Source organism: Eumetopias jubatus, unplaced genomic scaffold (assembly GCF_037043125.1).
Source record: "Eumetopias jubatus isolate StellerSeaLion01/CBP00866 unplaced genomic scaffold, mEumJub1_p1.0 scaffold_6, whole genome shotgun sequence".
NCBI classification, from domain to species: domain Eukaryota; kingdom Metazoa; phylum Chordata; class Mammalia; order Carnivora; family Otariidae; genus Eumetopias; species Eumetopias jubatus.
In genome coordinates this window covers 127,371,602-127,392,449 of record NW_028274812.1, presented here as the reverse complement: position 1 = coordinate 127,392,449, position 20,848 = coordinate 127,371,602, and the positions used below count along the sequence as shown (strand labels likewise).

The following is a 20,848-nucleotide window of genomic DNA, read 5'->3' as shown; positions in this document are numbered from 1 at the left end:
GATCTTGCCCCCAGAGTCCTTCTAAAGCCTTCTCTGCCCAACTCTTCCAGAATCTGAGGTTTTCTCTGCTTCTGAGCCGTAGCATTCACTTGGTCGTGAGATGCAGCACGATAGTTTGTCTCTTTGTTATTGTACATCCATAATTTACATACAGCGAAAGGCATAGATCTTCAAGTGGATGGTTTGATGAGTTTTGACAAATGCATTTGTCCGCGTCACTGCCCTCCTTTCAAGATATAGAACATTTCCATCACCTAAAAATGCCCTGTGTGCCCCTTTCAGTCAATCACTTCCCAGGCCCAGGCAGCCTCTAATCTATCTGCGTTTGCCACTGTAGATTAGTTCCGTCTGCTCCATAACTTCAGAAATGAGTTTCCTGACCAGCTGAAAGGGCTGAGCAACTTTTCATCTTCTTGGCCATTTATAAATCTTCTCTTCGTGAAGTGTTTGTTCAAGTCTTCACCCATTTTGTTCAAAGGTTTTTTTTTTTTAATTATTATTGAATTGTAGGAAATGTTTGTGTATTCTGGGTCTAAGTCCTTTGTGAAACATAGGTTGTAAATATTTTCTCCCAATCTGTGGTTTGCCTCTTCATTTTCTTAATGATGCGTTTCAAAGAGTGGAAGTTTTACATCGTGAAAAGGTCCAATTTGTCATTTTTTTCTTTAGTAGTCCCTTCTGTGTCCTTTCTAAGAAATCTTTGCCTGTTCAAGGTCACAGAGATAGTCCCTTATGTTTTCTTCCTAAAGCCTTACAAGTTCTGGATTTCATATTTAGGTCTATGCTCCATCTTGAATTATTTTTTGTGTTCAGTGTGAAGTAGGGGTGGAGACTCTTTTCTTTTTTTTTTTTAAGATTTTATTTATTTATTTGAGAGAGAGAGAGAATGAGAGATAGAGAGCATGAGAGGCAAGAGGTTCAGAGGGAGAAGCAGACTCCCTGCTCAGCAGGGAGCCCGATGTGGGACTCGATCCCGGGACTCCAGGATCATGACCTGAGCCGAAGGCAGTCACTTAACCAACTGAGCCACCCAGGCGCCCCTCTTTTCTTTTTTTCTTATGCGGATGACCAGCTATTATTGTTGAAAAGACTTCCCTTTCTCCTTGGAGTTGCTGGGGCACCCTAGTTATTTCTTATTACTAATAAAGTATAGATGAGTTCACATAATTCACTTTTGATAGGTTAGGGGATGTTAAAAATAGACTCTCAAGTTCCCTCTGTAAAATGTCAAGCTCACACACTTGCATTCTGAAATCCTTTCTTGGCCGGGAAAGATGAGGTGCCGCCGTCTCGCCGGTGAGCCATGATCTGTACACAGCCCCGGGTGCACCTGAGTCCTGCGCCAGACCCGCCAAGAGCTCAGGGTGTGGCAGGGATCTTGGGCTGGGAAGTGCTGCTTAGAGGTTAACACACTGATTTTCTTCCTGGATCCATCCTTGTCATGTAACCCATCTCAAGTGCCTTCCTTGATTTCTGCTATTAACTCAGTGTGGCCTGGCATCCCCTCCATTGTTTGATTCATGAGAACGCCAAGCCCTCTGTAAGGCTTGTATGCACCATAGGGGAACACACACACACACACACTGGCCTTCATTTGAGAGAGAAGGCTACGGAGGGCACTCCCCGTTTTATAGCTGCGGCTGCAGAGGGCAATGTGCTGTCTCAGTGTTCTCGTCTTTTCGGGGCTTGGCAGACACATGGCCCGGTGGAAGGGTCGTGTGCTTTCGTCTTATGGAAACATGGCCTTAAATTCCAGCTCTATTACCCACTGACTAGAGGACTCTGGTGCTGGCCTTGGGCTTGATGTTTTCAACTTCTTAGTAGACAGACCGTTGTCATGAGGCTAACAGGAAACACTTAAGAGTTTTACACCCGATTTTCTTACTGCTTGCTGAGCCATTCATTTCATACTCAGTCTGCAAGAAGAAGGGCAGGGACTGTCACCTCCATTTTAGCGCGGAGGAAAATAAGCCTTAGGGATGCTAGGTGACCCGTCTGGGGCAGAGCTGGGTTTAGACCTGGACCCCAGCCTCGGGCTTGGCCCCGTGCCCAGTGGGGCACCCCTGCGCTGCTCTCCTCCTAGGAACATCCTCAGGGCTCAGGGATGGGAGAGAAAAAGTACCAGAGCGGGGCGGTTGCGTCAACCTCACAGGAAATCTGCCTCGAACCCCCGGCCTTGAATAGGGCACTGGCTTTTTGGTTGCCGTTGATTGCTTTTAAAGCAATACGGCATTTCTGGGTATAGAAGCCACCCAGAAATCCCTGAGCCAATGAGACCTTGAGGTCGGAAATAACCACATTATCTCCTGCCCCACTGCCTCACCACCCCACCCCCGGTGCGAGGACTCCCTCTTGGGAGCATGGATTGTTCTTGCAGGGTCCTAGACTGTTCAGTTTTGGGTTCTCCTCTGTCACTCAGGAGCTGACCTTTTCAGCCCTGACAGTGACCTTGAATCTGACTTGCTGTCCAGAAGCAGCCATGGCCACAAGTGTAAATTCTACTGGAGGCTTTGAGCGTCAGGGGATCAAAAGGGTCTCCTAGCAGTTTTGACACAGATCCCATAACTGGTCCCAAGGGCCTACATCAAAGTCCCTAGCGCCTCATGGAGAGTTCCTGTGGCTTGTCTGTGCTGCTGTCACCATCCCGAAGCTTGAAGCCCCTGCTGCCAATGTCTCCTCAACAGCGGCCCGTTGCCTCTGCCACGGTCCGGAGGGAATTCCCAGCCCTGACTTAGCATTGTCCCAGGGCCTGGGCAGGTGCACAGGGAGGAGTGGGAGGCAGTGTTAAGAGCACAGGCCTGGGAGTCAGAAGGGCTTCCTCCAATGCTGGCAGTGCAACATCTCCCTGCACACAATTAATCTCGCCCTTGGAGATTAGATGATAATGGCACGAGCCTCGGGGGCTTGTGAGGATGGAATGAGAGGATGCATATAAACTCCATGAAGGCTGGACTTAGTCCCTCTTTCCCTGGCTCCATCTGTTGCACAGAACAGCGGCCCCCACTCTAAATGGCTGAATGAAGGTGGAGCATCGTGCCTGGAAGACCACGATGTTAGCCACGTCAACTCCACTGTCACTGTTACGTGCCCTCCCACTACCAGGAAAATACGTATCTGACCTGCAGATGGGGAGGGGTACATGGCCCCAGCTAGTAGCCCGGAAGTGCTGTTTGAGTGATGGTGGTCAGTGGGGAGACCGGCAGACTCCCGGCCTGAGAATGGAGGACATGATGTGTCCGCTGGAGTGTCTCGGTAGGCAGAGTCAGCGCGTGGGCATTTGGAGGCGGCCATGTATTCTTTCTTTATGAAAATAAAATAAAAAATAAAAGAACCTCCAGTGGCGAAGGGTTTCCTTTCTCATTTCTTGTCTGCCAGACCACCATCCAATGGCTGGGCACGTTGGGCCCGGGTGGCAGTGACTGGCTTATTCCAGGAATGACAAGCTCCAGGGGGACAGTGCAGGGGAATTGGGTCAGCAGGGGGTCACCCAGCAGGAAGACGGAAGAGCAGGGAGGGGACAAAGGGAGGAGTGGCTCCACCACAAGGCTCCACCCCGAGGCTGCAGGTGGTCACAGAATTTATCACCATGACCTTCAGAGTAGCCAGAGCCTGCTGACCTCTGTCCGGCTGGTATCTCGAGAGTCCTGCTCACACGGAGGGCTGGAAGGATACTTGGTGCTCAGCTCCAGGACACCGCTGCAACCGTAGCCTGAGCCTTCCTGACCCTTAACGAGCGTCAAGGCTTTCAGTGGGCCTTACACCTAAAGACATGCTCAAGATGTCGGATTCAGTGTGGTGGTGTGGAAAATGGCTCTGGGAAGCCTGGTTCTAGGCCTAGCTCTACAGTAATTAGCTGTGCCCTCGGGTAAGTCACCTTCCCTCTCTGGACTCCAGTGTCCTCACATATAGGCACTCATCTAGGACAGCTAGGGAGATATGGCGCTCTCCAGGATCATCTTCTTCTTTTTTTTTTTTTTTAAGATTTATTTGAGAGAGAGAGAGAGCGAGCAGGGGTGGGGCAGAGGGAGAGGGAAGGAATCCCAAGCAGAATTCCCACTGAGCGTGGAGCCCCATATGGGGCTCGATCCCATGACCCCGAGATCATGACCTGAGCTGAAACCAAGAGTCGAATGCCCAACTGACTGGGCCACCCAGGCGCCCCTCGCCAGAATCTGTTTGTGTTCTAATATTCCACAGTTCTACCTTTTCCCACCTGAATAATGGTCAGAGGAGGTATCATTTACTGCTGGCTCGTTAGGTTCCAGGTTCTATTCCAGGTATAGAGCAGGAGATGTCTCCTTTGGTCCTCATGAGCACCCTCTGTGGTAGGTGTTATTATTATTCCTATTACACAAAGGAGGGAACGGAGCATCCCAGAGGCTCATGGTGCTGGGGCTGGTGTTAGTCACCATGCTCGACTTTATACAGAGCCAGTCTGTCCTTAAGCTGCAAAGTGCTATTCATCTTATGGATTAAATTTCTTTTCTTATCATTTCCTTTCTTGTTACGTACTCTCCTGTGGGAAGCACATGAAAAGTCAAGAGCTGGATGCTCCCTGAGCTCTGAGGGGGCAGTTTGGCGCGAGTGCCAGCCCACTAGAGTGGAGCCCACACGGCTGGAGTTCTGTGAATGGAACAAAGGCCCAAGGAGCAGGAGGGAGGCACAGGTCCTACAACCAACCAGTGTCTGCTTAGATGGAAATTATTAATCTGGAGGCAGCAGGCTTGAGTGTGAGGCCAACCACCTCCTGGGTGTCGTTCCTGGTCAAGTCCTGTGACTTCTTTAGGCCTCAGTGCCTCATTTGTAAACTTTAGATAACAGATATAGTATATTGAGAGGAATGTTCAGAAAAGCCCTCTGTGAACCCTCCTGAATGTCACTCCTCCAGGCCTGAGTAGAGGGCTGGGCACAAGCACAGGATCTGAAAAATCTTTGCTCTGGTTGTGGGCCAGGCGGTGGCACCATGATTTTCCGGGTATTACCCACCTAACTTGTTTTACTGGAGAATATTAATCAATGCCTAACTCGTCTTGGGGATTAAAAGGACCTCTGCAAATGCAGCCCAAGGCCAGAGCAGAAATGGTCTGCTAGCAAACGCTACTGAAGAAGACATTAAGAATCATATTGTGCGTTCCCACTCAGACCTATCCACTTAAGGAACCGCACCCGGGGGGGCCCCAGGACCCTGGACAGCAGTGTGATTCCATGCCTGGGTGCAGGAATTGGGGCACTGCTTCCTTAATTCCCTGAAAACCCAAAGGAAAAGTACAAATGAATAACAAGGTGAAATGACATGAAAGCCCATTTCTTCCCTTTGAGAAAAGCTGCCCACCCCCCACGCCACTAGCTGATAATGGCCACCCCTCATCAAATATTTATCCCAGCCCTCACAGTCCTTCATCCGCCTCCAGCATCGTGCCAGGGATGGAATTTGATTATTAAAAATGGTCAGGAGTGAGGCCGGCAGACTACAAAGTGCCTGGGATGGAAGGGGGGGGTGGACATCAAAGCCCCATATTCTTCCTTAAAGGTCGTCTCTGGAAGCAGGGGCCTTCTGTTAGGCAATAAAACTTGCAGGGGTTCGAGGAGGGGGCCCCTGTGTGCCTCCCAGCCTCTGGGGCGGCGCTTGTTCTTTTCTTTCCTCGGCCGGTGGGCCAGAAGGGAGCTAAGCCCAAAGCCTTGGGGCCAGAGGCCTGGCTCCAAGCCATGGGTTTATGAAAAGCAGGAGATACCCTGCCCCACTCAGACATGTGACTATCTTCACTTTTAAGGCGGGGGGGGGGGGGGCTGGCATTTCATTAGTGCCCTGTTTGAAGCCTGCCCTTTGCAAAGCAGAAAATGAAGAGAAGAAAGCAAGCATGGAAGCGGATTTGAACAATCTTCTGGTGTCTGGAGTTTCTGAGGTCCCTTTGTGTGGCTTCACTCATTACAAGGGTGGAAGAGCCTGTTGGGCAAGAAACACGCCTGGTGTTTATAGTTTAATGGAACCCAGGGACCAATTAACCACACTAAGCGCCAACGGGCAAAGCATTTCTTAAAGGAAGAGGGAACTCTTATATTATTGCTTCCCCCCCCCCATTTCCCCAAATAAAAGACAAATGCTATGTCAACAGTTTCTCAAGAGCGATCCTTTATTTTCTGAAAGTCCTAACACTGACCCATTTATCACAACATGACGGATGCCCCAGTCTCCACAAAATATCCTTTTCTCTCTCGCAAATCCTTGGAGCCCCGAGAGGCTGCAGCCTGGTCCAGGCAGTGGCATCAAAACCTGCCCTCCACACCCAGCAGCTGCACCACGGCCTCCTGCACGGCCTGATGCACGCGCCCGACCTCTCTCTGGGACAGGGTTCGCTCCATGTGGCGGTAGGTGATGCGGTAGCAGTGGCTGGTCTTCTGCGTCCTGGAGAACAGAAGAGAAAGGCAGGTGAGTGAGGGACAGGCGTGCCCACTGCCTACAGGGGCCGTGCTGGTGGCTCCGACCTTCTCAACCCCAGTGGAGAGCTGAGGATGGGATCCAGTCGGTAGAGGGACATCGCTCGCACTAACGGCCTCTTACGGGCTTCGTGGGAGGTGGTGTTAGGGGAACTCTGACTTGAATAATCAGGACTGCGGCTTCCCACTGGCCCAGAGGCATTCAAGTCCCCTGGCAAGGGCATTTCTTATGCATCTGATTTTCCCGGGGCCAAGCTCTGGAGATCGTGGTCCAGCAGGTGGGATGTGGGTTCTGGGCTTTTGGGCTTTTTGTCGGCTCCCCAGGGGACTCTGATAAGCAGAGAGGTTTAGGAACCAAGGCCAGTATGCCTCCACCTTTCTCGCAGCACAGAAAACAATCACGGGTGGAAAGCACACTGGGGTCCCAAGGCTGGGACTGGCCCCGGGGGCTCTAGCCCGCTAGAAGGCTGAGAGGTATCACTCTCTTCGCATCCCTGTAGGCCATGGAAAGCATACAGACAATTGTGCCATATGGACATGCTTCCAAGGTCCAGGTAGTGGGGCCTTTTGCAGAACTGGGTCTTCACAGAGACATGTGACAAGCCCCAGCACTGCAGCGCCCAGGTCAGACGCTCCGAGCACATGCTTCAAGACGCTCTCTCCACCGGCGCACCTCTGTGCTGCAGATACACTGGACGGCCTCACGGTGCTGCTGGAAGGGCAAGGCCCACCCTGCTGGGGTCCTTAAGAAACTGTCCAGTGCAGAGGTACAGCCCACTGTGCCCTCCTGCACTGCGTCTCCCGTGGCTGCTGGAAGGCCCCACTTGGCCTCCCCCGGGACAGAAGACAGGCTTTTCTTTCAACTGGATGCCATCAAAATTGGATGCTGCAACATCCTGAGTTTCTGAGAGACGGAAGGTTCTGGAGGAGGAGAAATGAGTTAAGGAGGGAGGAAGAGGGCAGAGGAATTGTAGATGCCTGAAGGTGATGCAAACATTTACGAGAACAAGTGTGGCCTTGCGATCGGGGGGCCCAGGTTGTCAGTGACCTGGAGACGGTGCAAGGGTGTGATGGTTTCCTGTGTGTGTGTGTGCAGGGGGTGGGGGGGTGAGCACTGCCAGGTCAAGCTGCGTGCACTGCAGGGGACCGCCTCTGCCCGCCCTCCAAAGTCCCTGTCCGAGAGAGGGACACAGAGGCCCCTTAAGAGGTGCAGCAGACCAGGGTTCTAGCGCTGGCTCCTCCATCTCTGGGCCATGACACATCTTTCCTGGGTCTCCGTTCCTTCTCTGTTGAAAGAGCTAACAGCAGCGCCTACTCCCCCAGGCTTTCCAAACTGTTGCAGAGACCTACTTAGAAAGTGACAGGGCTCTGCAAATTATGAAATGCCACACAAGTGTGAGGCCAGAGTATCCCTGTGGCAACTGTTAGTACATTTTCTCGTTGGTTTCCTCTGGCATCTCTTACTTAGCTGAGGAGCTGGTAATATGGCCACTCGACAAGTTGAGATTTCCAACCCAAAATGAAAAATTTATCATCTTGTTTCTGTGTGCTTCAGAGAAGGCCCCAATTCAAACAGCTTTTATAAAACATTTCGATGAGTGAGGTGTAAATGAATCATAAACATATGGATTAATTTCATAAATTGAGAGAAATAAAATTGGCAGAATATTTGGTGATAATTCCATAGATTCAACTGAAAATCAACCAGCTTTGCCTTTTCCTACCATCACTGGTGCGAGAGAGAAGACTTACTTTTATTTGTTTTCTAGGAACTCCTTTTTTTTTTTTTAAGATTTAATTTATTTATTTGAGAGAGAGAGAGAGCGTGCACACATGCGAGCCGTGGGAGAAGCAGAGGGAGAGTGACAAGCAGACTCTATGCTGAGCGTGGAGCCTGATGTGGGGCTCGATTCCATGACCCTGAGATCATGACCTGAGCTGAAATCAAGAGTCAGATGTTCAACCGACTGAGCCGCCCAGGTGGCCCACTGTTTTCTAGGGACTTCTTTTTGGAGCTTTTAGTTGCTGGGACACACTCCTGTCCTCCTTTTGCTTGTTGGAGAACTGGAAGAAGTGGTGCTGCCGTTGGTCATGAGGCTCCTCGTCCTTGAGGAGCGGGCTCACCACAAGAACCACCGAGTCACAGAACTGAAGGATCTTGTGGCTTATCACTGAGTAGGTATGAAGATGGATTCCTCCAAAGGAAGGATGCCCTCAGTGCCCAGCTCCAAGTATGCAAATTAGAGCTCTTTTGATTCTTTTATACAACCCAATGTGGGCCTTTTTAGTCAAAAAGCTTCTCAATCTTGTATCTGCCATGACATTCACTGTCGCTCAATACACGAGCAGCAAACATTTCTGTAGTGAGTCCTGCACACCGGGCATCATTCGAAGCCCTTTGCAGGCGTTCACTCCTGTAAGCATCCAAACCCCATGGAGTACACAGCATTACTGTCCTGGTTATACAAATGAGGAAACTGAGGCAAGGAGCACAAAGTAACATGCCCAAGTTGAAACAGCTACTAAGTGGCAGGACTGGATTTGAAACCAGGCAATCTGATGGGAATGTAGATGGTGCAGCCACTGTGGATACAGTTTGGTGGGTCCTCAAAGAGTTAAACAGAGAATTACCCTATGACCCAGCCATTCCACTGCTAGGCATATATCCAAAAGAACTGAAAGCAGGTGCTCAAACAAACACTTACATGAGAATTTTCACAGTAGCTCCATTTACAACAGCCAAACAGGATATGGCCATCAGGGAGATGAAGGGATAAACAAAATATGGTATATCCACACCATGGAGTATTATTCAGTCATTAAAGGAATGAAATACTGACACCTGCTACAATGTGGATGAACCCCAAAAGCAGACTGAATGAAAGAAGCCAGACACAACAGATCATGTACCGCATCATTTCATCCACACGAAACATCCAGAAGAGGGCAATTCATACGGACAGAAAGCAGACTGGTGGTTTCCAGAGGGTGGGGGAAGGAGGTATGGGTAGAAACTGCTTAACCACGGACTCCAACAGAAGTGTCTGTTACAGACCCCACTGGAAGAGTCTCAACAGGAGAGTCATCAATTACAGTCCCCCACGGGGAAAGATGTACATCACATCTCCTTCAAGAGACCCACCACCCGTGAAACTCAGCCAGTGAGAAACCGTCATCACCCCGACTCTTGCTTCTCTCCAGTGGACTTCTGTCCAAAATGACCCCTCTCAACCTCCTCCATCTCCATAAAATAATATTCTTCTCTTTTGTTTGTGGGATTTGCCTATGGTTGTGCCATAGCTGGCTTGTTCCGGACTGTAATTCTCTGCTATTCCCAAATAAACACAGTTTGCTGGGAAGATCACTGGCCGTTTTAAGGTGAACAGTGGGTACAAGGTATTCTTCTGGGGTGAAGGAAATGCTCTGGAACTAGGTAGGTAGCATGGTTGCCTAACATTGAGAACGTACTAAATGCCACTGAACCGCCCACTTTAAAAATGGTTAATTTTCACCTCGTTACAGACACACACGGACGAGGCAGTTTGGTTTCAGAGCCCAAGTATTAAGGAGCAAGCCTCAGCACTCCAGCACGCTCTTCCTCCCTTCCTGTCCTACCTCCAGCCTCTTCCTTCCACCCCCAACTTCCCCTAAGAAGTGACAGGGCTTGCAAGCTACTGAGAAGGGTAATGTCTGTAATCCTCCTGCTCAAGGAGGAGATGGAGTAAGCCCATGTTCCTTTCTAGCTCAGCCCTGTGACTAACAGAGAGCACAAAGCCACACATGAGGTATAACTGTGACACGGAGTGAGAAGCTCTGGGACAGGGATGCTTTTTAATAAAGGCCTTTCCTACTTAAGGGGCCATTAAAAGGGCAGGCTGCGAAGCCAAGCAGCTGTGGGGAATAAGAGAGCTGTGCGGAGAGTATGGGATGGGGGTGTGTGTGTGTGCAGCTGCAGTTCTTGTTCCGCCCCCCTCCCCGGGCGGTGGTAAGCTGCCATAGCGCCCGCCCCCGCCAGACTCACAGGGGCACAACCTTCAGGACGAGAAACCTTCCCCGGAGGAGAGAAGAGACTACATTGACAATTGTGGTTTTCAAGGTAAACAAAAGTTCTCTCTTATGTACTTGATGGTTTCTATTCATCGGCAAAATAAATGAGAAGACTCATTACTGAGTTTGAGAGGGCAAATCTCACTACAGTGAGTTTGAAGAAAGAATCTAAACCTTTCTTTTGGTGTTGGCATTTCATTGCATTGGGATATTGGCTAAAACGAGTAGGTCACTGGCTGGAGCTTGAATTTTTAACAGAGATTTAGAACATTTGAGTTTCAAGCGTTTATCACTGGTCTACTCACAGATTCCTTTAGTCTTTCCACAAATAGCATGTTCCAGGCACTGAGCTGCACAGAGGTAAGCAAGTGAGGAGAACCCCGACCCAACCAGCTCACACCCGGGGACCAGTGGTCCGCCAGGGTCCTGCAGCCACCAGGGAGGAGCCTGAGCGGAGGACCGTTCCCTTCATGGCCGTGATGGGGCTGGTGCTGGCTGTGACATCAGCCACGCTGCACTCCCCCCACACATCCTCCTTCAGCAAGTGATTCTTCCCTCTGGTGCTTCCCTGTGAGCATCTCTGGGGTGAACACACAGGCGTGGGAGGCAGGAGGCCTAGTTCCCAGTCCAAGCCCCAGCAATGTCTGTGTGGCCTCCTCAGTGAGAGGGCCAGACTGAATGGGCCCAAAGCTCCTTCAGGCTCTAACATTCCAAGAGTTAGTGCAGAGGACAGATGAGTTTCTAGAGTAAATGCACATGTGGAGGAAATGAGCCAGCCAGCCAGCAGCATTTGCGAGCCTGCATGGAATGAAAGAGCAGGGGCCCTGATCTGGGGCAATTTCCAGACAGGCTAATGCATGGACATAAGATGCATTAGTGATATTAGTGATCAAAGCAAGAGGGAAGGGAGTTGGCTTAATGGGGATGGGTTACAGCTTGAGAGAGCCTACTGAGAAAGTCTTCCTGCAGAAGGCAGACCTCGAGTTGTAATAGACACTTTGGACACCTTTCAGCCTCTCTCCACAAACTACCCTCCCCCCCTGACCCACCCCCATACTCTCCAGAACCAAGAGGTTTGCCTTTCTCATTCTCAGAATGGTAGGTCCCTGGCAGGCCATTCGGAGCGGGGGCCTCCCCCTAGTTCCTAGCTAGCCAGCATCAGAGTTGCCTCTCACTGCTGCTTGCTGCTGTGGTTACGATTTCTTCCCAGAGGGATTTCTGTTCCTGGGAGTCAGTCACAAGAAACCAAACCAGATGGTTCCTCTGACAGTTACTGCCTTGGGAAAGACAACTCCAATCCAGGCCTTGATGGAGGGAGAGTCAGAGCCAGGAAAAAGGAACTTGCTGGGTGCAGCTTGAGTGGAGTTGCTTTCAAACTTGCCTTCCCCAACCCCCGCCCAGCTCCCAGTCATCTCGCGTGTTGGCAACTTAAGAGCTCCTCAGAGACACACATTTTGCAGGCAAGAAAAGCTTTTTCACATCAAACACTTGTCAGGTCCTCAGGGAAGTTTCAAAGCACCCCCAGGGTTTTATTCCCATCAATCCCTGTAACTTCTCCTGGTACTTCCCAATGAGTGTCTTATGCCAAGCTCCGCAGGAGGAAGAAGTTCACGCTCGTGCCTCCTGGGGAGTGGAGCCAATGTTCTTGGTTTCTACGTGCATGCATATACGAAAATAATTGCTTTGGGGAAATCACTGAATAAAATCTCTTATGGAAAGGCACAAGATAGAGACTAACCAGTGCCATGAGTTCTCCACTAGAGGATCTTGGAGCAGTTCTTAATCTCTGATCCAGGTTCTCATTCCAAGATACGGATAATGAACTTATAGGGTTTTTAAAAGAAACTGCATGAAAATAATACATGTTAAGTGTTTAGCATAGTTTAGGCTTATAGTTACCAATTAGTATTATTATTTATGTACCTAAGGATTATAGAGCCTCTACTTTGGGCCTCACGGAAAGATCTGAATGACCTAAGATGAATTATCGGAGCTTCAACTCCCCATTTGTAAAAATGGGTCCCTACTACGATACCTACAACATGGAGGAAACTTGAGGGCATCATATTAAGTGAAATGAGCCAGACACAAAAGGTCAAACATAGAATTCCACTTATATACGGTCCCTAGAGTTGTGAAACTCACAGAGACAGAAAGTGGAAGGGTGGTTGCCAGGGACTAGGGGAAGGGGAAGGGGAAGGAGGAGTTAAGTGTTGAATGGGGATAGAGAGTTTGGGTCTGGGAAGATGAAAAAGACCTGGAGATGGATGGTGGTGATGGTTGCACAACAGTGTGAATGTGCCTAATGCCACAGAACCATACACTTAAAAGTGGTGAAAAAGGTCAATTTTATGTATATTTTATTAAAATAAAATTTGAGGAGGTTGGCCCAAATAACCTAGTTGACTATTACTAGAAATGGAGGTTGGGAACTCACATAGATATTAAAAACAAATAAAAGGGCGCCTGGGTGGCTCAGTTGGTTAAGCGACTGCCTTCGGCTCAGGTCATGATCCTGGAGTCCTGGGATCGGGTCCCGCATCAGGCTCCCTGCTGGGCAGGGAGTCTGCTTCTCCCTCTGACCCTCTTCCCTCTTGTGCTCTCTGTCTCTCATTCTCTCTCTCTCAAATAAACAAATAAAATCTTAAAAAACAAAACAAAACAAATAAAAGACAGGAACAACCCCCCTCCACCCCCGCAATGGTTGCTATCCATGCGGCAGGACTGTTGGCAAGGGTATAACGTGGTTGGTCTCCATCCTCCCCAAATGGCTCATTCTGATTTCCTTAACCTAGCTACTAAGCTGCCCTGCATTTTACACAAATGAATTTTTATGATATCCTGCTCATAAAGCTATAACAAGGTTTGACCACATTTGAACAATTTGAACAATTCTCTTCAACTATTCCATGATTTTCCAAGCCATCCTCATACACTTCTAACAAACTTGGAGTAATGGCTCATTTTGCACAGATTTCCAAAGCTCTGTGCTTTTTGGTTGTGTGGAAAATTTGGAAGAGGTTTTATTTTTCTCCCGGGCTTAGTCTGCCAAGCCAAAGTCAACAGAGCTAACTTTAACTCTCTACTGTTACATGGCAGCTTCCCAAATGTGTTGACACTTTGGTGGATAAGTCAGGTTACAAAACAGAAGATTTGTGGTAGGTGAAGTGCTACATTTCCAACTCAATTAATTGATCAGCAATTATTTATCCTGTGCTGAGGCAGACATTGTGGGAGATACAAAATACGAATTGCTTGATCAATACATAAATATTCATGGAGTGGCTTTTCTGTGCACAACTCAGTGGCAGTGTTAGAGGGAAGAAGTATCCCAAAATAATACAAAAAGAAGGATTAGTCTAGATTACCATCTATTTGGGACTTAAGACATTTATACATGAAAAGATACCAATAGGACAAAGCTATTCATGCTAATGTTAAATGAATGACATGGACTGTAAATGACTTAGCAGTGAGAAAGATTGACAGGGGAGATGAGATTAGATTTAGATCTTAAAGTATGATTAGGATTATTGCAGGTGAAGGCCAAGGGGTACATCTAGCTGGCAAAATGACACAAGTACTGGCGGGAGGCCATTCATTATATCTTTTTCCTCTTCCATTTCAACGTGGAGTTGCTGAGTGTATGTTGCAGGGATAAATGGTCCAGTGGAGAGCTGTCCGGAGGATTCATCATCTGCTGGGAGAAGGCTGCAATCACAGCTGGAAACCAGCTTTGGTCACAGCATGTACAGGAAGTGATTGACCCTGTACGAGGGAAGGGTCATTTCTGCAAAGGCACAGACAGAAGCACGGACATGCATGGACAGATTGAGGAGAGGCGAGTACTTCAGAGTGGCTGGTCTGCGTCTACACTCTTCTACAGTACAGAACTGGTAGGGGGAGGAGGCTGCAGGGTGGGTGGGGATTATAGATGAGGGCCTTATGTTCCTGGTTCAGAAGCCTCAAAAGAAAATGCATCTTTAAGCAATCAACCAAAACAAGAGTCCAGGATCACGTCTCTACAATATCTTATGACTGCTCTGGGCAGTTTTATTGCCTCTAGAGTCTGGCCCTCAGTGAACTTCAGATCTCGCTCCCCCCAAACAATAGAGGATTACTCAGATATTACGGTTTACCATATCATTGATCTGATAGTAACAGCCACCCAACCAAGGGTATGCTATAGATCTATCCTCAATCCCATTATTGTAAGTAGAATTACCCATAACTGTGTTATGTTGTATAGCTTATATTTCTTTAGTGAGTAATGGATGAAATGTGCTAATTACTTTAAGAAAGACTCAGTGTCTAACTATGAAGGAAGTATTAGGAAAGAGAAACTTATATACATTTCCAATGACTTACAGTTATTTTACAAATGTTTTCGAGGAGGGACTCTCTGGGTCTAATTAATAGTACGATGTCTTGACAAATAGTGAGTGGGAGGTTGAGGGAGAGAGTGACAAAACAGAGACTTGGCTGTTAGGATGAGCTTCTTCTATCCATAGTATTCTAGGCTGGGATACAGCAGTGATATCTTGGTTAAGGATTCATCATACAAGAAACGTATTTTATGGAATTACAGAATCCAAGACATGGGACCGTAAAGATTTTCTGGACCATGCTTGAGCTCTTTCTACAAAGCCTTATGTTGGATTACTTCTGGGGCTGCCCATTTCCCCGCTGCAGTCTGAGAGGGAGATTCCCTTTACACTGAGCTGACTAGTGCTTCCTATGTTTCTCCTCATTGGTCTCAGATTCTGCCCCACGACAGCCCTGGCGGGGGACTCCCAGGACTACTGGCAGGCAGAGTTGGAGGCAGCACATATAATGCTGAACATCACTGTCTCTGAGATTAAATGTCCGTCTATGCGTCTGTCCATCCATCCATCCATTCATCCATGCATCCAACAGATGAAGTGAATATCCAATACACGTCATGTATTTTGCCAGGTATTAAGGACCTAATGGTGGAATAAAACAAAACAGAACAGACCTGACCTCATGAAGCTCACAGAGATATAGGCATTAATCAAAGAATTACAAAGAAATATAAACTGCAACTACCGTATTGGGCTTGAAGAAGAGGTACATGGAGCCATGAGGCTACATAAAGGGCCAATTAACTTAAAGGGGTAGGTCAGAGAAGGTGCCCTGTGCAAGTGTTAGTGAGTAACTCAGAAGTTGCCGGAATGTTTGTGTACTACTTTATAGTCATACCACAGTTATGGGCATTCCCCAGGGATTTATTTTTACCATCTAGAGGAGGACATGACCGTCCCAGACTATCTATTCCCCTGAAGAGCTAACAAGAGGAAACCACACCGACAGATACGTATCCTAGAACCTGTAAGACCTATATAAAAACTACGTTTAAATTCCAAATATTGATAAAATTAAAGAAAGCTCTGGGCTTTGCCATCAGACAGTCTTTGTAAAACTGAAGATACTTTGTTACTAAGAAAAGTAGCAACAATAAGAAAAATTAACAATTATAAAGTGATGCAGCTTCCAGAGCCTTGGACCCACATGGTCTTACTGCGTGAGACCCACACGGCCATCCTGAGAGGTGGACACTGTCACTACCTTCTGCAGAACCAGGCCCAGGCCCAGAGAGAAGCAGTGACTTAGTGAAGGCCACAGCTAGAATATGTGGGGACTCGCTTCCTTTTCATTCAAGTATGCTCATCCTTTTGTTGTAGGCACTCTCTGTTCAGCCTGTTAATGTCTGCTGCAGGCACCATTAACTTTATTTTTAAGATTTATTTATTTATTTGAGAGAGAGAGAAAGAAAGAGAGACACTGCACGAGTGGGGGGGAGGGGCAGAGGGAGAGGGACAGAGAGAATCTCAAACTGACTCTGCACTGAGTGTGGAGCCCAGCCCGATGCAGAGCTCAATCGCACAACCCTGAGATCAAGACTGAGCCGAAACCAACAGTCAGATGCTCAACTGACTGAGCCACCCAGGTGCTCCACCATTAACTACTTTTAACCAGGAATATCACAGTGATGATTATTATTTACCAATTAAATTATACGATGCTTTTAGAGATATGACTAGGACTTTATCACAAAACAGGGAAAGAATAAATTTATTAGTAAATACTACTTAGCGGAGAAAGTGTGGAAGTATAAAGAAAGAAAGGGTGAAAGAAGAAAGAAAAAACCATTTTATTTTATTAATATTTTATTTTATTTTATTATTTTATTTTATTTATTATTTTATTTCATTTCATTTTATTTTATTTTATTTTATTTTATTTTATTTATTTTATTTTTTTATTTATTTATTTTTAGAGAGAGAAAGCAGGGATGGGGTGGAGGGACAGAGAGAGAGGGAGAGAGAATCCTAAGCAGGTTCCCTGCTCAGCACAGAGCCGAACACAGGGCTCAATCTCACAGGCCTGAGATCACGACCTGGGCTGAAATCAAGAGTTGGGCGCTTAACCGACTGAGCCACCCCGGTGCCCCAAGAAAAAACATTTTAAAGGGAAGAATGATCTACTATGTACTCAGTGCTAGGCACTTTCATGTTTCATTTTATCCTCATCATAAATAGAAAATATGGGGGAGAAAAAGAAAAACAAACAAAGCCAGAATAAGGGAGAATATGAGATTGATGAAGACAAAGTCAAACATGGAGAGCACAGAACCCAGATCTGCAGGCTGCTTTTGAACTAGTGGAGATAATAAACTTGCTTCAGAACTGGCAAACAAAATGAAAAGAAAGCCTTATCAATTCCATGGTTTGTACTGCCTGAGAGGAGAGAAGACCATAATTCTTTAGGGAAGCAAAACTTACCTCAACATAACATTCTGAAAGAGATTTCTCAGGTGGGGCTTCCCACAAGGAACTTCTGATTAATAATGGCTATGTTTTATGGGTCACTTAGTTTGTCTACATGAATTATCCCATTTAATTCTTATCACAGTCCCACCATAATGGGAATTATTTCCCCTATTTTGCAGGTGAGAAAACTATAGCTCAGAGAGGTTAAAAGTGACTTGCCCAGCTCTCTCAAACAGTAGGTTAAGACACAGGATTACAATCGAAGTGTCCAAATATCTCCAAAGCTATGCTTTTTTTTTTTAATTTATTTATTTGAGAGAGAGAGAATGAGAGATAGAGAGAGCATGAGAGGGAAGAGGGTCAGAGGGAGAAGCAGACTCCCTGCTGAGCAGGGAGCCCGATGCGGGACTCGATTCCAGGACTCCAGAATCATGACCTGAGCCGAAGGCAGTCGCTTAACCAGCTGAGCCACCCAGGCCCCCTCCAAAGCTATGCTTTTAATCCTGGGCTGGGGATGCTGGCTGCTATTTAGTGGCCAATGTCTCAAGCCTATCACTATTTCAAGGCAGTAGTGAGTTTCCTAAGGCTATTCCTTTGATGAAACTTGAGGGGAGAGCCCTAAAATGTACTTCCATGAAAAAGCAATTTTGCTTCAGGCAAGGGAGGTGGGCCGGTTCAACATAGCTTTTTTGGTGGTCTAGATATCTTTGCTACTTGGATAAATCCAGTGACCTCTCCAGGTCTCAATAAAACGGAAGCAGTGCTATTTGTTCCTAACTAGTCCTTCAGTTAGGAAAAAACTGAAGTCATGTGAGCAAAGCATTGTCAGCAACTTTGAAGAAAGTACGAATAAAGTAAGTCAGAGTCAGTAAACCATTTCAAAATATTATTGAATTACAGTTATCCATTTTCAAACTCAGTGAAAACAAGTATTTTCTTACTTCAAAAATATAAAGATATCAAGCTTACATTTCTTACATACTCTTCTGAAGCTGAATCTGTCCTTTATGAATAATTAGGCAAGGTTTGATAAGAGTGCCCATGGGTTACTTTCAAAGGCAAAATATCAAGACACCTCAATTGGACTCACGGGGCAATGTGACACATTGTCATGCCTTGAAGAAACTACTAGTGTGGTCTAACATCTTTAGGTTCGCTCATTTCATATTTCATTATTTCATGCTGATTTTTTTTTTTTTTTTTGGCTGGGCAAAGGAATGAGTTGCCCAGTTGGGCAGTGTGTGTTTTGGACAGATTGCCAGAACAGTTGACCAAAGAGTATGTCTGTCTCTTTCATGTATGACAATTAGCTCAGAATAAGATAGCAGTGAGTTAGGAAGGTTCCAGAATGATGGCAGAACAAAATAAAGACCCTACTGCTATATACTTCCAGAGTATATATAAGCCAGGAACAGTGTGATGTGAGTGCTGCCCGCAGCACGTACTAGGTGCGATTTCTTTCTGGAAAGTTGCTGGATCTCTGTAAGCCTAATTTTTAACACTTTTACATGGGGCTAACACTACGTCTTGTGAAAATTCTAACACAGTGCCTGACACAAAAAAATACTTGATAAAAGATACCAGTTACTATAATTAGTATTAGCATCATAACCTTTGCTAATTAACTTGTTTTGTGAGCAGTACACACATTTACTTAGATTAATAAAAAAGTTATGTGTCCCCAGATTTACCGAAGAAGAGAAAAATAAAAAAGAGCATTAAGATTAACAGAAATTTATTGGGCCCCAGGTGCTAAGTACTATCTATACACTCACCATCACACTGTTCCTGGCCTTTGAGCCCCTCTGACTGCATGACATCTGAGTAGCTTCTCGTTAGCATCACCATGGTGCTGGGTGAATCTGGACTCCTGGTTTTCATTAAGACTATAGGGAAGTGGCTGGCGAGTCTCTCTCTGAAACACTGTGTGGACTGCTCTTGATTTGGAAGCTCTAGCCTGGTTGGTTTTGTTTTTGAAAACCAGGTTCTGGAGTTACCTCTGGCCACAGGAAAAATCAACATAGAGCAGAGAGAGGAGACAGATCTGCTGTTCTCTTTTCAACGGACAGGACAAAGCCATGAAATTTATAAGCATGTTAACATGGGTACAGGAGGGGAGGCATAAGAAACGCCTGGATGACTGATAGCCCTGTGCCACAGCCAGTCATTTTTAGAATTCATTAGAAGACGCTCATGTCCCTTAGTCTCTAGGTCTACATATAAGTCTGGGCCAATGGCAAAAACAGCAACTCCCAAAGCACAGACAAGTGTCCAGGGAGAAAAGGTGCAGAGGGACCTAATGTCCTGTTGGCAGACACTGGGTAGAACTCTACAGCCGGAATAGAGGGAGAGGTATAAATTCTGGGCCTTCCAGCAAAAATGCCAGACGGGGCACCCTTTCTCTTTGTTACCAACCAAATAAACTGACGTTCAAAGAAGAGCCCCCTCTGGCCACCTGCTTTTTTCAGGGCTTGCAGAAGTGACTTGGATTCACAATGTTTCCATGCAACACATGTACTTGCCCTCTCACTTCTCTCTTACCCTCCCTCTGTCTCAATGCCCCCAAATCAAGAGGGAAGGGAATTCTGGGGGCTGAATTGTTACTTTGTTTTGGGCACTTCTGTTTAAAAAGTACTAAGTACTTTTATAATATACTCTGAGTATACCATCTTACATACTTCTCAAAACTGTCTTAAATAGCTTTACTCCCATGGCAATAATAGAGAAACAGAGAGCCAGAGGGGTGGGTGACTTGCCCACCTCACCTGCTCTGCTAGTGGGGGCAGAGTCTGCAGGACCTCTCTGGGACACATTGCTACCCCTTTCCTAAGATGGGGCTCTGGGTGAGAGAAGTGGGGGTGGGGCCCCGGGAAACAGCAGCATGTGGGGTATCAACAAGTTTGGGTTCCCATGATGTTAGCCTTTCCCCTAACCACCCAGGTTATCCCGAGCAAGCACCTAACATCTCTGGGCCTTCACTCCTTCGTATGTACTAGATGGTCACTAGGATTTCTGGCCTCTTCACTCTGAGTCTCCAAGTGCTTATGTCTCCATCAAAGGTAAGGCTGGATGAAGAGCTGGGACCCAGGAGGAAGCACGTTTCTAACTCACCATGGCACCCAGTACCTGTTCTATTGCACCCTGGCCATGATGATTGATTACAAACAAGCAGATCGTTGGCTGGGAGATCTGGCGGTTTGAGATGTCTGAAGTCAGGCTTTACTACGGTGCTTTTGAGTAAGTAGCTACAAAACTGCTAATTGGATTTGGCAAGTTGCTGAGTCACCATCGGGTAAGATCAAGTTGCTCTGCCCAGACGCCGAGTCCCATCCTGTCAGCAGCTGAGAACATTTTCTTTGTGATTAAAAAGAACAGGAGCACGCAAAGACACTCAGTGGATTGGCTTTCACAATTTACGATGCATAATTAAACTCTAACAGACCACAGTTAGAAAGCATCTACCATAACCCTATTTTGCCATTTGTCTTTTAATTAAATGTGTCCCCTGATTTAGCTCTAACTTGACACAGATCTCTGATGGGGACAGGGGAGAGAACACACACAGAGCTCAG

At 46.9% G+C, this 20,848-nt stretch overlaps 1 protein-coding gene across 8 annotated transcripts in view; it reads right to left on the bottom strand.

Moving 5' to 3' along the window:
- Positions 1–6,113: 6,113 nt before the first annotated feature.
- Positions 6,114–20,848, bottom strand: part of FARS2 (phenylalanyl-tRNA synthetase 2, mitochondrial) — a 537,047-nt gene continuing 522,312 nt past the window's right edge. For all 8 annotated transcript variants that reach the window (XM_028122922.2, XM_088024111.1, XM_088024113.1 and 5 more), the window contains one exon: positions 6,114–6,403. In XM_028122922.2, the coding sequence (XP_027978723.1) occupies positions 6,265–6,403 (139 nt within the window). In that variant the 3' untranslated portion in view covers positions 6,114–6,264. The remainder of the gene's footprint in view (positions 6,404–20,848) is intronic.